Source organism: Equus quagga, chromosome 11 (genome assembly GCF_021613505.1).
Source record: "Equus quagga isolate Etosha38 chromosome 11, UCLA_HA_Equagga_1.0, whole genome shotgun sequence".
Taxonomy (NCBI): Eukaryota; Metazoa; Chordata; class Mammalia; order Perissodactyla; family Equidae; genus Equus; species Equus quagga.
Window position 1 is genome coordinate 110,701,019 of NC_060277.1, and position 22,681 is coordinate 110,723,699.

The following is a 22,681-nucleotide window of genomic DNA, read 5'->3' on the forward strand; positions in this document are numbered from 1 at the left end:
TGCAACATAAGGATTATAGGTATACCAGAGGGAGAAGAGAAGAAGGGGGCAGAAGGCCTGTTCAAAGAAATAATAGCTGAGAACTTTCCAAACTTGGGAAGAGAGATGGAACTTCACGTCACAGAAGCCAATAGATCTCCAAACTTTATTAACGCAAGAAGACCAACCCGAAGACATATTGTAGTGAAACTAGCAAAAGTCAATGACAAAGAGAAAATACTAAGGGCAGCCAGGCAGAAGAAAATAACTTACAAAGGAAACCCCATAAGGCTATCAGCAGATTTCTCAGGAGAGACCTTACAGGCTAGAAGAGATTGGAATGAAATATTCAAAACTCTGAAGGACAAAAACCTGCAGCCAAGGATACTCTACCCAGCGAAAATATCCTTCAAATACGAAGGAGAAATAAAAACTTTCCCAGATAAACAAAAGTTAAGTGAGTTCATCACCACAAAACCTCCTCTTCAAGAATCGCTCAGGAAGAAACTCATTCCTGAAAAATCAAAAAAAGGAAAGGGGTTACAAAATCCAGAACAAAGGAGATAAGCAGAAGGACAATAATACAAAGTAACAGCTCTCCATCAGGACAAAATGCAAAAGAACCGGAAAACAAGTGATAAAATTGCAACAGTAGGCCCCCATGTTTCAATAATCACACTAAACGTGAATGGATAGAACTCTCCAATCAAAAGGCACAGAGTGGCAGGATGGATCAAAGAACAAGATCCAACAATATTCTGCCTCCAGGAAACACACCTCAGCCCCAAAGACAAACACAGACTCAGAGTGAAGGGATGCAAGACAATACTCCAAGCCAATAATGAACAAAAGAAAGCAGGTGTTGCCATACTTATATCAGACAAAGTAGACTTCAAAGCAAAACAGATAAAGAAAGACAAAGAGGGGCAGTATATAATGATAAAAGTGACGCTCCACCAAGATGACATAACAGTTATAAATATATACGCACCTAACACAGGAGCACCAAAATTCGTAAAGAAACTATTAACAAAACTAAAAGGAGACATCAACAGCAATACAATGATAGTAGGGGACCTCAACACCCCATTAACACCAATGGACAGATCATCCAGACAGAAAATCAACAAGGAAATTATAGAATTAAATGAAAAATTAGATCAGATGGACCTAAGAGATATATATAGGACACTTCATCCAAAAACAGTAGGTTACACATTCTTCTCAAGCGGGCATGGAACATTCTCAAAGATAGACCATATCTTGGGAAACAAAGCAAGCATCAATAAGTTCAAGAGGGTTGAAATAATATCAAGCATCTTTTCTGATCACAATGCTATGAAACTAGAAATCAACTACAAGAATAAAGCTGGGAAAGGGCCAAAAATGTGGAGACTAAACAACATGCTACTGAACAAACAATGGATTATTGAAGAAATTAAAGAAGAAATCAAATATTATCGGGAGACAAATGAAAATGAAAACACACCGTACCAAATTATTTGGGACGCAGCAAAGGCAGTCCTAAGAGGGAAATTCATTGCAATACAGGCTCACCTCAATAAGGAAGAAAAATCTTACATAAACAACCTCAAATGACACCTAACGGAATTAGAAAAAGAAGAACAAACAAAGCCCAAAGTCAGTAGAAGGAGGGAAATAATAAGAATTAGAGCAGAAATAAATGATATTGAAACAAAAAAGACAGTAGAAAGGATCAATGAAACAAAGAGTTGGTTCTTCGAAAAAATTAACAAAATCGACAAACCTTTAGCCAGACTCACTAAAAAAAAAGAGAGAAGGCTCAAATAAATAAAATTAGAAGCAAGAGAGGAGAAATCACAACAGATACCGAAGAAATACAAAGGATCATAAGAGAATACTATGAAAAACTATATGCCAACAAATTGAACAACCTAGAAGAAATGGATAAATTCCTAGCCTCATACAACCTACCCAAACTGAATCAGGAAGAAATAGAGAATCTGAATAGACCAATCACAAGTAAAGAAATAGAAACAGTAATCAAAAACCTCCCCAAAAATAAGAGTCCAGGACCAGACGGCTTCTCTGGAGAATTCTACCAAACATTCAAAGAAGATTTAATACCTATCCTTCTCAAACTATTCCAGAAAATAGAGGCAGATAGAGCACTTCCTAATACATTCTATGAAGCCAACATCACCCTGATGCCCAAACTTGACAAGGACAACACAAAGAAGGAAAACTACAGGCCAATATCACTGATGAACATAGATGCAAAAATCCTCAACAAAATTTTGGCAAATCGAATACAGCAATATATCAAAAAGATTATACACCATGATCAAGTGGGATTTATACCAGGGACACAGGGATGGTTCAACATCCGCAAGTCAATCAACGTGATTCACTACATTAACAATATGAGAAACAAAAACCACATGATCATCTCAATAGATGCAGAGAAAGCATTCGACAAGATCCAACATCCATTTATGATAAAAACCCTCAATAAAATAGGTATAGAAGGAAAGTACCTCAACATAATAAAGGCCATATATGACAAACTCACAGCCAACATCATACCCAACGGACAAAAACGAAACCCATCCCTCTCAGAACAGGAACAAGACAAGGGTGCCCACTTTCACCACTCTTATTCAACACAGTACTGGAGGTGTTGGCCAGAGCTATTTGGCAGGAAAAAGAAATAAAAGGAATCCAAATAGGCAACGAAGGGGGCTGGCCCCGTGGCCGAGTGGTTAAGTTCGCGCGCTCCGCTGCAGGCGGCCCAGTGTTTCGTTGGTTCGAATCCTGGGCGCGGACATGGCACTGCTCATCAAACCACGCTGAGGCGGCGACCCACATGCCACAACTAGAAGGACCCACAATGAAGAATATACAACCATGTACTGGGGGGCTTTGGGGGAAAAAAGAAAAAATAAAATCTTTAAAAAAAAAAAAAATAGGCAACGAAGAAGTAAAACTCTCGCTGTTTGCAGATGACATGATCTTATATGTAGAAAACCCCAAAGAATCCATAGAAAAACTATTAGAAACAATCAACAACTACAGCAAAGTTGCAGGGTATAAAATCAACATACATAAATCAGTAGCATTTCTATATGCTAACAATGAACTAACAGAAAAAGATCTCAAGAACTCAATCCCATTCACGATCGCAACAAAAAGAATAAAATACCTTGGGATAAATTTAACCAAGGAAGTGAACGATCTATACAACGAAAACTACAAGACCTTCTTGAAAGAAATCGACTACGACATAAAGAGATGGAAAGACATTCCATGCACACGGATTGGAAGAATAAACATAGTTAAAATGTCCATACTACCTAAAGCAATCTACAGATTCAACGCTATCCCAATCAGAATTCCAACGTCATTCTTTACAGAAATTGAACAAAGAATCCAAAAATTCATATGGGGCAACAAAAGACCCCGAATTGCTAAAGCAATCCTGAGAAAGAAGAACAAAGCTGGAGGCATCACAATCTCTGACTTCAAAACACACTACAAAGCCACAGTAACCAAAACAGCATGGTACTGGTACAAAAACAGATGCACAGATCAATGAAACAGAATTGAAAGCCCAGAAATAAAACCACACATCTACGGACAGCTAATCTTTGACAAAGGAGCTGAGGGCCTACAATGGAGGAAAGAAAGTCTTCAACAAATGGTGCTGGGAAAACTGGACAGCCACAGGTAAAAGAATGAAAATCAACCATTCTTTTTCATCATTTACTACAATAAACTCAAAATGGATCAAAGACCTAAAGATTAGGCCTGAAAGAATAAGTCTTCTAGAAGAGAATATCGGCAGCACACTCTTTGACATCAGCTTCAAAAGAATCTTTTTGGACACCATAACCCCTCACATGAGGGAAACAATAGAAAGAATAAACAAATGGGACTTCATCAAGCTAAAGAGCTTCTTCAAGTCAAGGGAAAACAGGATTGAAACAAAAAAACAGCCCACTAATTGGGAAAAAATATTCACAAGTTATTTATCCGACAAAGGGTTAATCTCCATAATATACAAAGAACTCACAAGACTCAACAATAAAAAATCAAATAACCCAATTACAAAATGGGCAGGGGACATGAACAGACATTTCTCCAAAGAAGATATACAGATGGCCAATAGACACATGAAAAGATGCTCATCATCACTAATCATCAGGGAAATGCAAATCAAAACTACACTAAGATATCACCTTACACCTGTCAGAATGGCAAAAATATCCAAAACCAAGAGTGACAAATGTTGGAGAGGCTGTTGAGAAAAGGGAACCCTCATACACTGTTGGTGGGAATGCAAACTGGTGCAGCCACTATGGAAAACAGTATGGAGATTCCTCAAAAAGTTAAGAATAGAAATACCTTATGACCCAGCCATCCCACTACTGGGTATATATCCTAAGAACCTGAAATCAGCAATTCCAGAAGTTCCATGCACCCCTATCTTCATTGCAGCATTATTTACAATAGCCGAGACATGGAACCAACCTAAGTGCCCAGCAACTGATGATTGGATAAAGAAGTTGTGGTATATATATACAATGGAATACTACTCAGCCATAAAAAAGGACAAAGTTGTCCCATTCACAACAACATGGATAGACCTTGAGAGTATTATGTTGAGTGAAATAAGCCAGACAGAGAAAGACGAACTCTGTATGACTCCACTCATAGGTGGTAGTTAACACATGGACAAAGAGAACTGATTGGTGGTTGCCAGGGGAAAGGGGGGTGGGGGGAGGGCACTAGGGGTGAAGTGGTGTACCTACAACATGACTAATAATGATGTACAACTGTAATTTCACAAGGATGTTAACTTTTATAACCTTAATTAAAAAAAAAAAGAAGATAACTGGCAGCAGATGTTAGCTCAGGGCTAACATTCCTCAAAAAGGGGGAAAAAAATGAAATAATCTGTTTGAGGTGTAACCATTCTAATATCTTTCTACCCTATTAATCTCTGTACATTTCTGACACATGGAAAATAGATACAGATTTTTAAAAGAAATCATCTCCTTCCTCTAAAAAGCATTATACATTTTCCAGTATAGAAGGTAGGTTATTGCCACTCAAAAGTCCATAGAAGTAAACAGCCTTCACAGTGTTGGATTAATGACAAGTTAGTCAGGTATCAGGTCAAAGGCTATATTACTAAAACAAGTGCTAAAAGTGACCTGATCACAAAAGCCTGCTCTATGATCACTCATCTTACCAAAATACAAAAGCTTAAGATTTCACACCATTACACATACAACTTTTTGAAAAAAGCTAAAATTATTTCACACTCTCTGAATGCTAAGTGCTACCCAGATTAGCACGATTGTCCTTACATAGTCTGCAAATGCAGGCAACACAATCTCCTTTTACAAAAGGGGAAATCAATGCAATACCGTTCAATTATTAAAAATAACAAGACAGCATACATCCACATAGGTATTAACTCCTAGGCATTCAGACTATTCAAAACTTTCTTCAATTTACAAATTTTACCAAAATTAAAACACAGAGCTAATCTTACATGGCAATTCCAGGCCAGGGTGGACAGTGGCATTTTTGACCATTGGGGGAGAATGACGACCATCATCCATGTCGAGCTCTGTACACTGAGCTTCTCCGTGGATTACAGCTAAGCCCAGACGCAGTCTCTCAGCATACGACTGGGCCCTAAGAGAAAGACAAAGGGAAACGGCGAAATTCATAGGCAGAAGACCCAAGCGCTCATCACTTTGTCAACCATAAAATGGAAACATCCTTCAACCTTTCAGGGACACACTTAGGAGTTATTTATACAAGTGAGAATGGGAGGCCCAGGCAAGAATGTAAATGCCTCCAGAGGCACATGAGTTGAGATGTGGGCTGGTATCTGATTCTAGGTAATTCTGGTTTTACCCTTTGTCCAATATTCTAACATTCATCTTCAGGAGAACTTTGTTCAAAAAAGTCTCTTAAAAACCATTGCCTTTGAAGTGCTCACAGCCTCACAGTTTTCCTTTTCCTGAGAAACTGAAGGAAGAACTTCCCTTTCTCCCAAAGGAAAACTGAGTAACTCAGAGAAACACTCGTGTTGTTTGGAGACTGGAGGTGCAGGATGTGACAGTGACATGGGGGAATGCTCGAGCCAATGAGCTTTTACAGGCCGTGTTATGACAGACCCTGGATTCCAAAACAGCTCATTTTGACTTCAGAAACGCCCACTGGGATGTGATAAATGTCTGGCATGTTTACCTTTTTGCAGCATCAGGAGACTTAGCTACAATGACTGCATTTCTATAATTTGGAATCTAGATTTGAAGGATAAATAAGAAAATACAGAAAAGTTATCAAAAAATAACACTCAGATGCTGGTATTACATTTTTTCCTCTTATACTAGCAATCAAATATGCTAGAATTTCATTTACACACTTTAAATTTTTTAACATTTATCAATTAACATCATTGCAAAAGTCTGTTACATCAAGAATATAAAAAATAATTCTTAAAATGTTCATTTTAGATAACATAAGTAAACTGCTAAAGATACTTAGAAGGAAATCCATTTTTAATGTCTTTAAAAAATATGTCCCTCCGTGCCTAAGTGGTGGCCCTCTCTGGCTGCCTCAGGCAGTAAGACTTAAGGGAAAGACCCTCTGATGTGCCTTCAGTATTGAAATCTGGTCCCAGAGGAAAACTACATGGGGTCTCTTTTGAGGACAATGGGGAGTTTGCTGGTGGCTCCTCACTTCTTCCTGGATATACTGAAGCAGGAAAGGTGAGGCTCTAAGGTTGTCCACGGGAAAGCTGAAAAAGCCTTGTATTTCCTTTTGATGAAGATCCATAGTGATAATGTGAGTTAAACCTGAAATTTTAAAACAAAAAATTACAAAGTTCACCCCTACAAGTTAACGGCTACAGTGGATACAAACTAGACGCCCAGCTCGTTTCCTAACAGAGGACCGCAGGCGGGGTACCGTGAGCAAGCACACTAGTTATAACTTCATCTGTGACCTTAACAAAACTGAATGAGCTAAAGAACATGTCAAGCCTACTGTAAAGCAGCCTATAACCTTCCACATGGACAAAGAGCCAAAGCTGAGAAAAAAGTGCTCTCCTCTACCGTAATTATTAGCTTGGTCCTGAAAATTGAGAAAAGAAAAATCAGGAAGAAGCACAAACATAAATATGGAATTAATAAATACTGAAGAAATAATAGATGTAAAAAATAGCAAGGCCTTATTAAAGAATCTAGGAAGAAACGCCAAAGGACTGTGGCTAAGGCAGAAGGAATAAGAAAGCAAAAGCAAAGTAATATACACATTAGAAGAAAAGAAATTCATATAACACAAAGATACTGAAGAGTCTGGAACAATTTCTATATGTGAGAAAAGAACAGGTCAAGTAGAGTTCTTATAGAAAACCAATGAAGACATACTCTTATAATCAACAGTGCTAAACAACAAAAAAGTACATATATAAATACACTGCAAATGGACAAAGGTCAGCGCAAAACTTCCAGAGCAAAGAACCAGTATTACTTGCTCCTTTCAAAAACATTATACGTTTTTAGAGAGAATGGAATTCAAATATGTTTCTGAGGACTCAAATATATATGATTCATAGGCCAGAAAGTATGTCACTGCTACAAAAACAGAATAAAAGCAATTTGAAAATGAGCTGCTAGACAGAAAGAGAATCAGGGAGAAAAAAAGAATATGTAAGCTGAAGAAGTAGTAAAAGAAAAATCCAGTTTTAATACTATATACATAAATAGAACTTAGCTAACTAAGGCAAATACATAAATTTAGACCAGAAGCTCAAAAGGTCACATATGAATGCCAAGTTCACCAGCCAAAATTTTAACGATGACAAGATGAAATGGAAAAGAAGTGACAGATTGATGAAAAGTCCAAGATGAGAGAAGAGTAGAAAACAGTGAAGCAGACGATTCGTCCTCAAGTAAGACAAAGGGAAAAGAAAAAGATATGAATTTCTACCTAAGCTCACATAACCCTGACCAGAACTATGCAAAAAGAAATAAGGAACAAGTAATTAATGAACAACGCTTAGAGAAAATAGGTCCCAAATTAGCTGTCTGAGGTATGGACTAATCTCGAGAAGGTAAGAGTCCTAAAGGACAGCGCTGGACGCCCAGGGGCCCTGTCCGCACCCACCTGCTTTCGCCAGCATCGAAGCTAGGAGCTTGCACACAATGGAACCCCTCTTCCTCATCTTGCTTTGCTTGCTGTAGGGGAAATAAGGGATGACTCCGATAATATTCCTGGCGCAGGCAGTCTTCAGAGCGTAAGCCATGATCAGTAACTCCATCACAGCTGTATTCACATCTCTGAAACAGTTGAAAATTTCTATTTTTAGATCAGTTTCACTTATTAACCCCTAGAAAAGATCTCAACTTCAGCAATTTAATGTGGGCTGCCAAGATGGGTGCTACACAGGTATTTTATCATCAACATTAGCTTATGATGGCACTTCATACATACAGGGGAAAGCTTATGAACTCTTCTTTTCAGCCATGTAAGCTCTGACTTTCATCAGTGGTTATTTAAAACCACAGCAGTTATCCACTCTCACCTCTGCCCAGATCTTCTGTCAGCGAGCGACACAATCACTGGAATGGCATGTGAAGCAGATGTAAGCTGCTGGTGACCAGCGTTAACCAACGTCTGCCTGTACCATACCAGGGATCGTAGACGCAGTCCAGCATGCTAGCACACTGTTTTCCTGCAAATGCCAAGGGAACCCGCTCCCTTCTCTTGAGCTGCCGTTACCAGAAAGGATGGGGTCTACTGTTTCTTTCAAGGGTGGAGGATAATAACACGGAGGATGGGAAGTCTCGGAACTTGTTTTCAAAAATCCCCTCCATCCCTTCTTTCCTTGAGATAGACAGATTTCTAACAAAGATTACCCAGATAGACAAAGAGGGAAATACGAATCTGAAAGATATTCAAAGGAAAGGCTATTTCCAATTTTAATGAATGTGGATTGATACCCTTTGCCAAGGCTGATCAAGCCTAAGGTGGGCTCTGCCCTTAAAAAATGGCTTGAGGGGCTGGCTCCGTGGCCGAGTGGTTAAGTTCGCACGCTCCGCTGTGGCGGCCCAGGGTTCGGATCCTGGGCGCGGACATGGCACCGCTCGGCAGGCCACGTTGAGGCAGCGTCCCACATCCCACAACTAGAAGGACATGCAACTAAGATATACAACTGTGTGCAGGGGGGTTTGGGGAGATAAAGCAGGGGAAAAAAAAAAAAAGATTGGCAACAGTTGTTAGCCCAGGTGCCAATCTTTGAAAAAAAAAAAAAAAAGGCTTGAAATCCTTCCAGATGCTTTTCCAATGCTCAACATCTCTCTAGCCTCCTCCTACTCCTCTTTGGATTATCCAAGTGTCCTCAAGCATCCCCCTCTTTTGGGTCAGAAGTGTCTCTCTTGCCTTCCACAGAGAGAGGGGATCATTTCCCATGTCTTAGTTCCCACCCACGTGAGGGGCAGGGTCTTTGGTGTCAGTTCTTGAATTATCTGATACGCAGCAGCAATGCTGCCCTCATTTACAGCAAATGGAAAGCCTGCCATCAACACAGTAGAGACTTAATAAACGCTGGCTGAGCAAGTTGTTAAATGAAATACTCATCACGAGATGCTTTCTCGCTTGAAGGAGACGCAGGCTATTTCCTCCCAGTCTCTTCCACTTTATGTCTCCATCTCTCTCTAAGGGAATCCATCCTCAGTGCACCTGGGAGTGAGCAATCGCAAAGGCATCTTTCTACTCTGACAATGATTTCCACTTTCGCATTCCACTGGTGGAACTTCTAACCTCACCTTTGTAATCTGGATTTTTCATTAACTATTTCAGGGTTCTGTCATGAAAACATGTCTCCCAGGGTAGGTATAATGGATTCAGGGCTCACTCTAAGACAACTAAGACATTCCTTTGGGATGGCTGATAGGCTACATTTTTCCCAGTTATCATTTCCTTCCCCTGAAACAAACTGGAACATTTTTCTCCCTCATACTCCCAAATTAATAATGTCCAAAGTCCGGCATCAAAAGGTCAGAGGACACACAACCTTTTGGTATAATCGGGACAAAACACTTACCAAACACTTTCAAAGTATCTGAGAATTCATAATTCTTGGTCAATTTTAGATCATTCATACAACAAATATTTACTGAGCAACCTGAGTCAGGCACTGTGTCAGGTGGGGGAGATAAAACAGCAAACAAGGCTGACCACATCTTAGGAGAATGCCAGAGGCCCACACCGGACCACTCTTGCGGCAATCATTCGTCCCAAGAAGGGGCACATGAAACTCACGGAAGAACGCCCCCCTTCCCAAAGTCTTTTGTACTTTAGTACACAGACAGGAGAGCTGCTGTGCCCGCATCCGATCGTCTAAACTGATGCCTTGTGGGCTCTGAACGTTACGCTGGAAGCCTGCACACTACTCGGAGGACAGAATGTAACTTAGGAGTTGAGGCCTAGACGAAACACCATAGGCGCTATACGCACCATATATCATACTCACTACGGCAAAAGCCCTTCTTCTTGTAGAGACTGCTTGTCAAGGTCAGAAATAAAATTAGGGCTTTCTTAACCTGCTTATGTCACACTGTGTGGCATTACAAAAGCTCCACTAGCTGTGTTTTTTTTACACCAGATCCCAATGCCAACAATATGTTTAGAGATGAAATCAATTTAATGGATTCTGAAAGACTATCTGTCCAGGTGGCAGATTTTTAGCTGGCTCTGTGAGAGCATTTATAACACACAACCATATGATACAGGGAGGTTTGGACAGCGCACCACAAGGGAGGCCCAGATAGTAAGATGTTCATCTAACGAGATGAACGATTCTGGAGGAACGTTGATTTCAGAATACCTTTCCTTCCATTAATTACTAATTTCTCCCATGAGGTTTTTATTTTTCACTTTTTCCTCTTCCTAAGGACCTGTGCCAAGGAATTCAACATCCTCCAGCACAAGGCTAAGGAAAGCCTCCCACACCTACCCCTTATTGCTCAGGAAGGCAACAAAAGGGCCTTTGTCACACTGGCTTTCCCCATTTGCTGACGGACACTGGACAAACTGGACACCAGGCAGTTCCTCTGCAGGCTAAGAGAGTGAAGAAAAGTTGGTTGGCAGCCTCTGCTTTGTTTATCTGTTCCCTAAGACCGTTCCGAGTACATCCGCGCTAGTTCTTGTCGTCTTTGTACCTAAGTAGGACAATGTGAATTGTTTACCAACTGACTATTTTTCTTTTCTCTAAGATAATCACATTCTATATTAAACTCAGCCCTTACTGTTCTATCATTTTCAATAGGCAAGAACGAGCGTGAGGTGAGGATATAGACATGGTCTATATACATCAATTAAACTGTCCAAGACTGCAAAGACAGACCAAGACCATAGATGGAAATCATGAGAACACGGCAATGGGGCAGGAGGGACTCCACCGCCACCTCCAACAATTAATCCCCTGCAGCAAATAAGCTGGAAATGTTCTTTTAACGAGTCTTCTTATGTTACAGCAACGTACAAGTTTTAACATAAACATGAAAACTGTCCTTCAAAAAACGCTGTGTAAGCTTCATATCTACTTTACACAGTTCCATTGCTCAGTACACGTGGCAGCTCCCTGAGGAGCACACCTTTCAATTACGCAACACAATCACTTCATTCAGAACGGCTTGTTGCCCTTCCCAAAAACTCACTCCATCTTCAACAACCAAAACTGTACTATTACTGGAAGGAGTCAAAAGCAATACCCCACAGGTTCTCAAAGTGGTTCCAGAAGAGCTCCAAAGCCATTCTGAAAGACACAGCACCACAAGAGGGAACACGCTGCATCTCGGGATGCTGGCTCTGGAGGCGACTGAGCTCACGCGAATGTCCAAGCTGCGGGCTGTTTGTCTAAAATCAACCTTACTGCTGGAGGTAAGATCCCCTCTTCCTCTACAATAGGACAGTCCGTAAGATATACTCCTTCATCTATATAACTATTTATAGCAGATAATACCAGAAAACTACATTCTCTGTGTTCTTTAGTTGTTGAGCAGTAAAAACACTAGTTCAATGTGGCGAAGCCAGTAGCTTTTTTGTATGGGATACACACACACATCCACACAACACACACACTCTCTTTGTCCCTTCTGCAAATTTTCCTCTCCCATCCCCAACATCCTAAGAGATACAGGAACTGCCTGGTGAGGATACTTTTGCTTTGGTAACACTAAACTGAACCATCGGGAAGAGAAATGTGGCTACTAAATCTCCACACAGGTACACACGAGGGAACCTCACCGTCCCCAGGACAGCGGTCTGGCTTTCCAAAGCACCATGTATGCCTGGGCTGCTTCGTCACAGAGAAAGGGGCCTTTCCACGTGGGGAGACACGCATGTAAAGTTACCGTCATGGTCATTCACTCTCTCCACTGCAACTCCGCGGACTGCTCCCTACCTCCTCCTCTGGCCAAATTCTCTAATACCCGAAGTACAAGTGAAAAACCCGCACGTTTCCTAGTTAGCCATTAACCAACTCGTTTCTCTGTTTATTCTGTCCTTTCCCTGGAAAACATTCACACAGGTGATCCTTCGTTGGTAAAGGTTAGCCTCTCTCACCGCCCACAGTGTCACTCCAGATTGCATGTATTCAATATTTATACTGAACATTCTTGGTTACCACAAGATATCGAAATGGAGAATTATATAAAATGCAACTTCTTACCACAAAAGAGACTAACAACACGCTGTTTCGAGATCACAAGAGGACAGCCCTATTAACAGTGCACGTTACTCTGCCATGCCAGTAGACTGAACTTACACTGCTTATGACATATTAAGGGAAGTCAGAGCTAAAACCAGGAATTTCTTTGAACAGACAGGAATCCCAAAAGTCTGTGCAGTTCCAGGTGAGACCCAGTGGGGAAGGAAATATCAAGTATTAGGGGCTCACTGAGGCCTAAGAGCAGCAGAGGGGAACCACAGTTATCCTGTGAGGACAGCAAGGCACAAAGATCGCGTAGTATTCATTAATTCACTCCACAAGGATTTGAGGGACTACAAACGTTAGCAACACGGAAGGTCAAAACCCACTATTCATTAAACGAAGAATCACCAAGTGCCTCCTCCAGGCCGGATGCTGTTTGAATCAGAGAACTCCACCCTCATTGAGCTTGTTTTCCAATGGGGATACGGAGGGAGACGCGTCACAACAGAGAAAATTAGGGACACAGCTGTCTCTCTCCCTGGCACGCGTGAACACACACATGCACATGCAAACCCGAATATGGAAATGTGTGTTCAGAGAACACACAGAGGGATGACGCTGAGGGTGGGGGCACGACTGGATGAGACAGCCCACCTGAAGCCCTTCAGCTTCACACACTTCACATACCAGCCACTGCCAAGTTGGCTAGTACTGTTATTACAGCTCTTCCCTGCTTCCGAAAATCATAATAAAAGTAAAGGGAAAAGAATACTCAGCTGCCTCAGGAAAGTGTGCTATAAAAACATTCAGTCTTACTAGTCAACCCTATGATTAAGGAATTTATCAAAAAAGACTATACTTTCACACAAGGCATCAAAGCCGCCACAATCCCAACTCATCACGAAAATGAAAAAGTGATCAACATCCTGGCTCTCCAACAACGTGCTTCAGGGGTCTACGAACGGCAGGGGAGGCAGCGCACCAACCCCTCAGTCACAATGTCATCCATGACCATCCAAGAAAACAGGGTCTCTGATGTGAGGAGGTCAGACCTGTTAGTTCCTCCCCCAACTCAGGGATGATCCTAAATACATGTAACAGAACACAGGAACCAAGAGCACAGCTGCTCGAGTGCTGGCACCCGACTGATCGTACTAAGTGAATGCTTTTCCTAGAGAAGAGCTCAAGTCAGAGCTCAAATTCCAGGTTAAGATGTAGACTTGCAAATCAACACCAAGATTTATTAAAGATAAACAATTCTTTACACGATACACATTCTTTTGCTATCATAAATTCAGTTAAAAGACTTTACTAACCAATACTGCCTTTGAACTTAGGCCCCTGTATTTCCTGGAGGATCAATGTCAAAACTGGCCTATCTGTGGTAACAAAGGCCACGCTTCTACTCTTCTCCACCCCTTGATAAACTAGTAAACTGCTCTTAGTACTCTCAGGTGGCCAAGCCAAGGACCTAGGGTCACCTGCAGCTCTCTCCCATGCCCTAAGGAACTCAAGAATTGGGGATGGGGAAGTGTCGACAATGCAACCTCACTACTCACTACCAACAAAAACCAGGATAAGCACAGAAGGCCAGGGAGCAGCCATGAGTGTCAAAGCTCCCTTATTACATGCCTTTTACTCCTGGGCAAGCCTCTCAAGTCTTCCCTTCATTTCTAAGATGCAGTGTCCAACAAAAGCACTGGGCAAAAAGATTCCCATCACCAGGAGGCAAAATACAAGACCAAAATTGCTGGAGGAGACGTAATTATTAGTATATCTCCAACGGAGGGCAAGGCAGAAGTATCTATCAATACTACAAATATTACAAATGTCTATCAGTGCAGCCCAGCCACCAGTACTACAAATGCATGGGTCCTTGCACCCAGCAATTCCATTTCTTGGAATCTTCCTTCAGATATACCCCGAACACGAGCAATGCGACAGTCCACTGCAGCATTATTACGGTGGCTAATGAGAGACCCATCCCCAACCCTCGGGAGGGTGGGGCTGAAAGTTCCAACCCTCTAATCACCTGGTTGCTTCCCCCTGGCAACCAACCCCCATGCCCTGGTTATCTAGGGGCCTTCCAAAAATCACCTCATCAACATAAACTCAGGTGTGGTTGGAAGGGGCTTGTTGTGAACAATAAGACAACTTTATTGCTCTTATCATTTAAGAAATTCCAAAGGTCTTAGGAGCTCTGTGCCAGGAAAGGGAGGAAGACCAAATATCTATTTCTTATTGTTAATCACAATCTCGCTGAGGCTCAGAATAGGTGCCATGTAGGATTTGTCTTTAGGATTAAAAATTGTACATATGAAGTACTCGCAAACGGCTGGCGCTCAGTGCCATTCCTATTACTAACATGGTCTCAGGAATCCAAATGGATCCAGAAACGAAGGCCTGGATTTTTCAAAGGCACCCATAGTCTAACCACCTCATTCTCTGTGACAGGGGGCGAGGAGGTAATCCCACATTGAACCTCCTACTCAGGTGGGCTAGGATTCCCCCGGGTCAGCGCTCCGGCCCGAAGGGAAAGAGCAGCCAGAATGACAGCTGCAACGAGACAGGCTAGACACGGACCCCTGCGCAAAACAAAATGCAGTGCAGAAAACTGTCTTGACGGGGATGAAAGAGTAGCAGCTACGCAATGCATTTAACAACAAAAAGCTCTCCAGCAGAGTTGAACAGACAGACGCTGGCCCAGGTTCAGTGCAGACGGAGGTAAGCTATTTTGCCCTTGAGGAGTTTAAAGCCTGGAGAAGATGATCAAGTAAACAGACAACAGTACAATGTGATAAACAGGGCAGGAATTCCAAGACCATCACTGTACTTTGGGAAGCACTTAGTTTAACACGCAAACACATTTATAATTTAAAGAAAACTGCACCATTGTTCACATAAGATAATGAATTATTTCACTAAGATTTTGAGAAGAAAATGGATACATAAAGCAGTGCTGACTCTTACCTGGGTATTGTCTGTATAATGAAAATATCTTGGCCACGAACAGATTCTTTTATTTCAACTCTTGTTTCTGAAAAACAAAAACGTTCTATAGTTTTAAGAAAAGCACTTCACGATGCAATAACTAGTCAGCATTTGGAGGCAGTAAAGATGAATCTAAACCAACGCATCACTTAGTCACCCAAATAATTCTTAATAGATCCCAGAACGACATGTACATGTATAAAACATAGTCAAGCTACGGGGAAAATAAGCCAAAAATAGACTAGAAGGCAAAAGTGACAAATATGTCTACATACAATCTCAGGGTCCAAAAGAAAATCCATCACCAAAATAGAGACAAGACGCTTGGGCAAAAGTCTTACAGCAAATAAAGAAGCCAAAGGTTAACATCCTTATTATTCTTTCAACAAACACTGAGGCCTCCTCTGTGCCAGGCCCTGTGCTGGGGTCCCAAAGTGGATGACCTGGACAAGGGGGTGAAGACTGACCCAGGAGAGGCAATGCAACAGCAAAGGCTGGCACACTCTCCGGGCCACTTGCAGAGAAAGACCAGCCGTGATGAACGAGAAATAACAGGGCCGGAAACAAGGGCCTCAGTGCAAGCTGGAATGTGCAGTGAGGAAGGGAGTAGGGAACATGCAAGGACATGGGGGCAGAGGGTGCCAGGCAGAGGGGCAGTGAGTCATCCACTTGGAAAGCAGAGTGAATGAGGAGAAAGATAGAGTGGAGGTCAGGTAGCCACAGGGGCCAGACCATGCAGGAGTCTGGATTTTATTCTAAGGGTGATGGGAGAGTCACTGCAGGATTCAAGGATGCGAGGGGTGACAGGATGGGGCTACTGTGTAGAGAAACTGTGGCAGGGCAACAGTGACACTAGGGAGACTATTCCAGTTGTTTCTGAAGGAGTCAGGCAAGCAACAGATGGGAGGCTGGACCAGAGCAGCTGCAGTGGGGGAGTGAGAAGCGGTCAGACTGAAGATGTGCACTTGAGCCAGAGTGCGCGAGATGGGCTGATGGACATGAGGAGGACAAGGCAGGTGAGGTGGGCAGAACTCCAATCCCAAAGGGCCCCCCGCCATTGCTAAGGAGACTGGACTCTGGCCTACAGGATTTTAGGCAATAATAAGTCAAAAATATTTGTATTTTCGAAATATTGTGGTAGAAGTGAGTAGAATGGACTAGAGAGGCTGAAAACGGAGGCAGGAAGACCTGTTAGGAAGCTACTCCAACAGCCCGAGAGAGGGATAAGGAGGCCGAGAACAACGGGCATGGAAACGGAGGCAAAGGTCTTCTTAAACCACCTCCTCCTCCCGGAGAGCTGCGTTTCACGAGAGCCTCGAACGCCACCACTGTGAATTAAAACATCTAACCCTAAATAGACTGTTTCACCTATCTGCGTTCATCTGCAAGTTTTTAAAACACTGACATCTCCTGATTCACCCCGGCAGGAGATTAAGTTTCTAAAGGCACCAAGTAAAAAGTTGCTATGCGTGGAGGCTGGAGGAAGGATATCTGAGGTTAATTATAACACACATTTTTTTAATTATAATTTTTTAACTATAATTATAACTTACGCACTCCCTGGAAATGTGTGCTTTCCATTAAACTATCCACTAAATTATCTCTCCCTTTTCAAATATTTTGACTTTTCAGATCCCTAAACATCAGGTCTTAGTAATTTATCCCCTCAAGCTCCTCACACCATAGATGGTTACACCTTAGAAAGAGAAAAGGAAGCACGGAATCACGAATCCAGGCTTTCAACTCTGCAAAAAGAATTCCAGATTATTTTATACTAACTTGTCTTCACAATGAATAAGGGCATTGTAACCTGAAGTATATGGCCCCACTAGGAGATTTAGGAGGCAGCATTCCCAGGACACGGGCCATCAACAAAGTGCCTTCAAGCATTATCACTTAATGTGACAGCTCTCACAGAAACCCAGATGGCAGCAAAAACGGGTTACTAACCCACGGTGAGAGGCTACAAGAGACCTGAGAGAAAAACTGAGATGAACTCAAAGCAGATGGCTCTTGACGCCATTTGATAACCTAATGAGACAGACAGACAGACGTAAAAAGTGTTTATCAAATCCAGCCCAATATAGAAGAAAGAACTTATTCTCTACAGCTCTCCTCTTTTCATTCTAAAACAACAGGACATTTGCACTATCTTGGAAAAGGAGGAAAGAAGACTGAGAGGAGAACAAAGAAGACAGGACGTAAAGGAAGCATGGAATGACCACTTACACCTCTAACGCTAAGAGAAAGGGGTTTCTGTGTTGAACATGAGTGACATCTGCCTTTTAAAAACATGCCAGCCAATTAAACAGAGTTTAGAGAACAAAGGGTGTTTAAGAAGTAATTTTAACTTGCCTCCATTGGTCTCTTGATATACCACAGACTTCCCCAATTCAGCACCGAGCCGCCTATAGGGGGTAAAAAAGGCAATTAGGAGCGCTCTTTTTTAAAGAGCTCCAGTTTACATGCATATGGTTAACAAAAAGACTAAAACAACTAGACTGGCATTCTTTCCCAAAAAACTATTTGGAAAGTTTAATTTGTTAAGAACTAAAAACCCGTTGTCACGCCGCCAGCAGCTCCGAGTGCTCACCATTGTGACACGCTGCTTTACTGCCGTCCACAGGCAAAGTTCAAGGTCTAGTTCGTTGGTTTTTGAATAATAATTGTCTTGGAAAATCATTCCCAAACAAATGCTTGGTTACTAGCAACAATTCCAGAAACACAGGCCAGAGGTAAATGCCTCAACTGTCAAAAGCACACAGACTTCAGTGCCATTGACCAAATACAGCTGTGTATCTTCTTTGGATCCTGATTAGAACAAACCAAGTGTAAAAAAGCAATTTTTGAGGCAATCAGGGAAATATGAACAAGGACTAGATACTAGATGTTATTAAGGAATTAATGGTGGTGTAGGTTTTTTTAGTTCTTATCGCTTAGCATTACCATTTTTAGGAGTGAAATGATATGACATAGGGGCGGAATCTGTTTAAAAGTACTCCCGTCATGGGGGCCGGCCCCGTGGCCGGGTGGTTAAGTTCGAGTGCTCTGCTTCGGTGGCCCAGGGTTCAGATCCTGGGCACGGACACGGCACCACTTGTTAGGCTCGTTAGGCCATGCTGAGGCGGTGTCCCACATGCCACAACTAGAAGCACCTACAACTAAAATATACAACTATGTACTGGGGGGGATTTGGGGAGAAAAATCAGGAAAAAAAACCCCCAAAAACCTCCAGTCAGGTATACAATGGAATATCATTCAGCCTTAAAAAGGAATGAAATTCTGGTACATGCTATAATATGGATGAACCTTGAAAAAATTATTCTAGGGGCCAGCCCAGTGGCACAGGGGTTAAGTTTGCACGTTCCGCTTTGGCAGCCTGGGGTTCACCAGTTCAGATCCCAGGTGCGGACCTATGCACCGCTTGGCAAGCCATGCTGTGGCACGCATCCCACATATAAAGTGGAGGAAGATGGGCATGGATGTTAGCTCAGGGCCAGTCTTCCTCAGCAAAAAGAGGAGGATTGGCGGCAGATGTTAGCTTGGGGCTAATCGTCCTTGAAAAAAAAAAAAGAAAAAATTATTCTAGTAAAGTAAGTCAGGCACAAAAAGACAAATATTGCATGATTTCATTTCTAGGAGGTACCTAGTATAGGCAAATTCTTAGACATGGAAAGTAGAACACAGGTTACCAGGGGCTGGAAGAGGAGAGAATGGTGAATTAGTGTTTAATGGGCATGGAGTTTCTGTTGGGGATGATGAAAAAGTTCTGCAAATGCAGAGTGGTAACAGTTACGCAACATTGTGCACGTACTTAATGCCAGTGAACTGTACACTTAAAAATGGTTAAAAAGGTAAATTTTATGTTATGTATGTCCTACCATAATTTAAAAAAATACTCCAGGCAAAAAAAGGTGAAAGATAGGCGGCGTAGATGAAACAAGATTAACAAAAGGTTGCTGGGGCCCGCCCCATGGCCGAGTGATTAAGTTTGTGCGCTCCGCTTCCGCGGCCCAGGCGGCAGCCCGGGGTTTCCCTGGTTCGGATCCTGGGCGCAGACCTAGCACCACTCATCAAGCCATGCGGAGGCAATGTTCCACACAGCACAACCAGAAGGACCTACAACTAGAATACACAACTAGGTACTGGGGGCCTTTGGGGAGAAGAGAAAAAAAAAGGGAGGAAGACTGGCAACAGATGTTAGCTCAGGGCCCATCTTAAAAAAAAAAAGGTCACTAAATGTGGAAGCTGGATGAAGGCTACTTGGGGTTAACTATCACACACATGTAACTAACATACCCTGGGAATGTAATGCACCTAACTTTCTCATTGATTAAAGTAAATCAAAGGACCCCTACTTGAAGCTTAGACCTGAAGGAAATCAAGGAGCTCAAGCATCGTAACCTCAGGGGTCATCTAATCTACTGATCTTCGAACTTTGTTTAGAGGTAAAACCCTTTTTTCAAAGAAAATTTTACTCAGAAACTCAACAGATGAAACATAAAGGCACCATTTACAAATATGTATTATCTATAGTAACTTAAAATCTTTCTGGAACCAGGCAGGCAAGAACCTGAAAAAAACCTAAACAGCAAAACCATCCACCTTTGAGGGGCAGTGCCTCCTCCCTCTGCTCTCTCGGCAAGGTCAATGCGTAAATCTGACCCAAAATAAACAAACACCAGCTTTATACTTAAAGTTAGCATTTTAATTGGTCTCAAAAAAAAGATAAATGATCAGGGGTTAGAAATGTGGTAGCAGACTGCAAAAAGACTGGGTTTTTTACACTCTTCTCACTTAAAACTCCCACTGAAAATAGGCATTACTGAGAAAATACATCTAAAGTTTCCCCTTTCTTCTCTACATCTCCATTTACAATTTAAAAAGATATTCGTGCAATTACAGTCATGTGTCGCTTAACCATGGGGATAAGTTCTGAGAACTGCTTCATTAGGCCATTTCGTCACTGTGTGAACATCGTAGGGCGAACTCACACAAACCTAGATGGTGTAGCCCACTACACACCTAGGCCTCATGGGACCGATCTTATGAAGCCACCGTCGTATACGTGGTCCACGTTGACCCAATGTCGTTATATGGCACATGACTATTCAACTCTGAAAAATTCACAGAGGAACTCTAATATAAACTGTTTAAAATGTGAAAATGACTTTACATGTTAAAAGACAAGATCCCGATTTTATATTTGTAAGTAGTTTATTTGGAAAGGGTTCATAAGGTTCCCCCTTCACATTAGCGCTCTGGGATTCTCCAAAAGAGCTAACTAGAAGAGGCCACTCAGGAAGCAGGTACTATCCGGAGGGCCATAGGGAGCCTCTGCTCTGCCAGATGCTTCATCTACATTATTTTGTCCATGCTCACAGTGTTCCTGCCCAACACACAGAATCATCCCGATGTTACCAAGGAAGTTCAGGAAAATCAAGTCTCCTGCCCAGTGTCAGACAGAGAAAGGGGCAAGACTGGGAAGGCATCTCAGAGCAGTCGGACCCCAAAGGCCACTAGAGAGGACAGGCTTCCTTGGATTAAAAAGACGCAAAAAAGCAAAGACTACTTGCAACACCTGATGGAATCTAAAGCCGCTTCCAGCACGGTCGGACCTATCACTTCCATCAGCAGCTCCGACAAACCGCTCCCAGGGGCTGCCTCGTTCTCGCTGCCCTCCCCGACCCCTCCCGCCGCCCGTCCCGCTGGCCTCCGGGGCCCTCCACCCGCAGGGCCCTCCGGCCGCCCCCACCGCCCGCGCCCGCGCCCGCCCCGTCGGGGCCTCCCTCTCCTCCGGGAGACCTGGAAACGGCGATGCCCGGATTCCGAGGTCAACTCCCACCGTGGGAAACGGAGTCCAAGCCGGAGCCCGTCTCTCCCAGGCGCCCACTCGGGCGGTGACAGAATCGTCCCCATCGCCCCGGGGGGCGGCGGGGGCGGACGAACGGAAGGCGAGCGGGCCAAGTGACGCGGCTGCGGCGGGGGCGAGGTCAACGAGCCCGAGAACCGCAGCACTGGGGGTGGGGGCGCCTTCTGTCCCCTCCAAGCGTTTGTCCAGCCCCCAAACGGCAGCACTCGGCCACTCCCTCCCGCAGGTGCAGGGCGACGGGGCCACATGAGCCCTCACCGGGGGGAGGGGGGGACGTCGCGGAGAAGAGGAACAAGGTGGCCCCGCGGCCGGGGCCCTCGGACGTCCCGGCCCCCGCCGCTCCCGCCCCTTACTCGGTGATGCGCTTGGCCAGCTCGGTGCAGGCGGCCGTGGAGTTGGCCGAGAAGACTCGGTAGCCGGTGCGGGCGGCGTTCATGGCCGGGCGGGCGGCGGGGCGGGCTCGCGGGGCGCGGAAAGCCGAGGACGCCGACAGCGGGGGCAGCAGCAGCAGCTTCTTGGGCATCGTCCGCCCGAGGCGCGGTTACAGCCGGCCCGCGCGGGGCTGCACCGGGCGCGGTTACGACTGAGCGGCCGCGAGGCTCGGGGATCCTGCGGGCAGGGTGTCGAGCCGCCCGGCGCAGGAGCGGAAAGCCCTGAGACCTCGCCCTCTCGGACCCAAACCACGGATCTGTGCCGCCGGACCCGCGCCGCAGCCGCCTCAGAACCAGCGACCAGGCCACCGCCCCCTCGGCGAATGCGAGAGGCGCTGGCTAGAGCGCCCGCAGAGTCGCCATCTCAGATGAGGGCAGGGCGGTGGGCAACTCTCTAAAAGCTTCTTCTTGCGAGAGAAGCACCACGAATCCTCCCTGAGGCTTGCTTTTGTCGCTCCCACGGGAGCTCTTTTGCTCTCACGTTCTTGAGCGGCGCAGCCTGGCTTGGTAGTGGTCCCAGCCGTTTCCAACTTTTCTGCCAGGATCCAAAATGTCGGCCACCAAGGAGGCTGACGATCTAGCCCTGCGCCTCTATGCTAATACAGGGCTAGCGCCCGTCGAGGCGCATGCGCTCAGTTGAGATTGATTTGGAAAGCGGAGGGCGGGGTTGATTTCTGCGCTGGTTGC

At 43.8% G+C, this 22,681-nt stretch overlaps 1 protein-coding gene across 2 annotated transcripts in view; it reads right to left on the reverse strand.

Annotated features, from left to right (window-relative positions):
• PRPSAP1 (phosphoribosyl pyrophosphate synthetase associated protein 1) overlaps positions 1 to 22,313 on the reverse strand; it is a 39,519-nt gene extending 17,206 nt beyond the window's left edge. Inside the window, exons 1-7 of one of the 2 annotated variants that reach the window (XM_046676685.1) lie at positions 21,917 to 22,313; positions 18,047 to 18,099; positions 15,671 to 15,737; positions 8,152 to 8,324; positions 6,724 to 6,839; positions 6,229 to 6,284; positions 5,522 to 5,667 (exon numbers count right to left, since the gene is read on the reverse strand). In XM_046676685.1, coding sequence (XP_046532641.1) covers positions 5,522 to 5,667; positions 6,229 to 6,284; positions 6,724 to 6,839; positions 8,152 to 8,324; positions 15,671 to 15,737; positions 18,047 to 18,099; positions 21,917 to 22,086 — 781 coding nt within the window. In that variant the 5' untranslated portion in view covers positions 22,087 to 22,313. Of the gene's footprint in view, positions 1 to 5,521; positions 5,668 to 6,228; positions 6,285 to 6,723; positions 6,840 to 8,151; positions 8,325 to 12,294; positions 12,424 to 15,670; positions 15,738 to 18,046; positions 18,100 to 21,916 lie in introns of those variants that run through there. The other variant, XM_046676686.1, reaches the window with a different exon arrangement.
• Between the last annotated feature and the right edge of the window lie 368 nt (positions 22,314 to 22,681).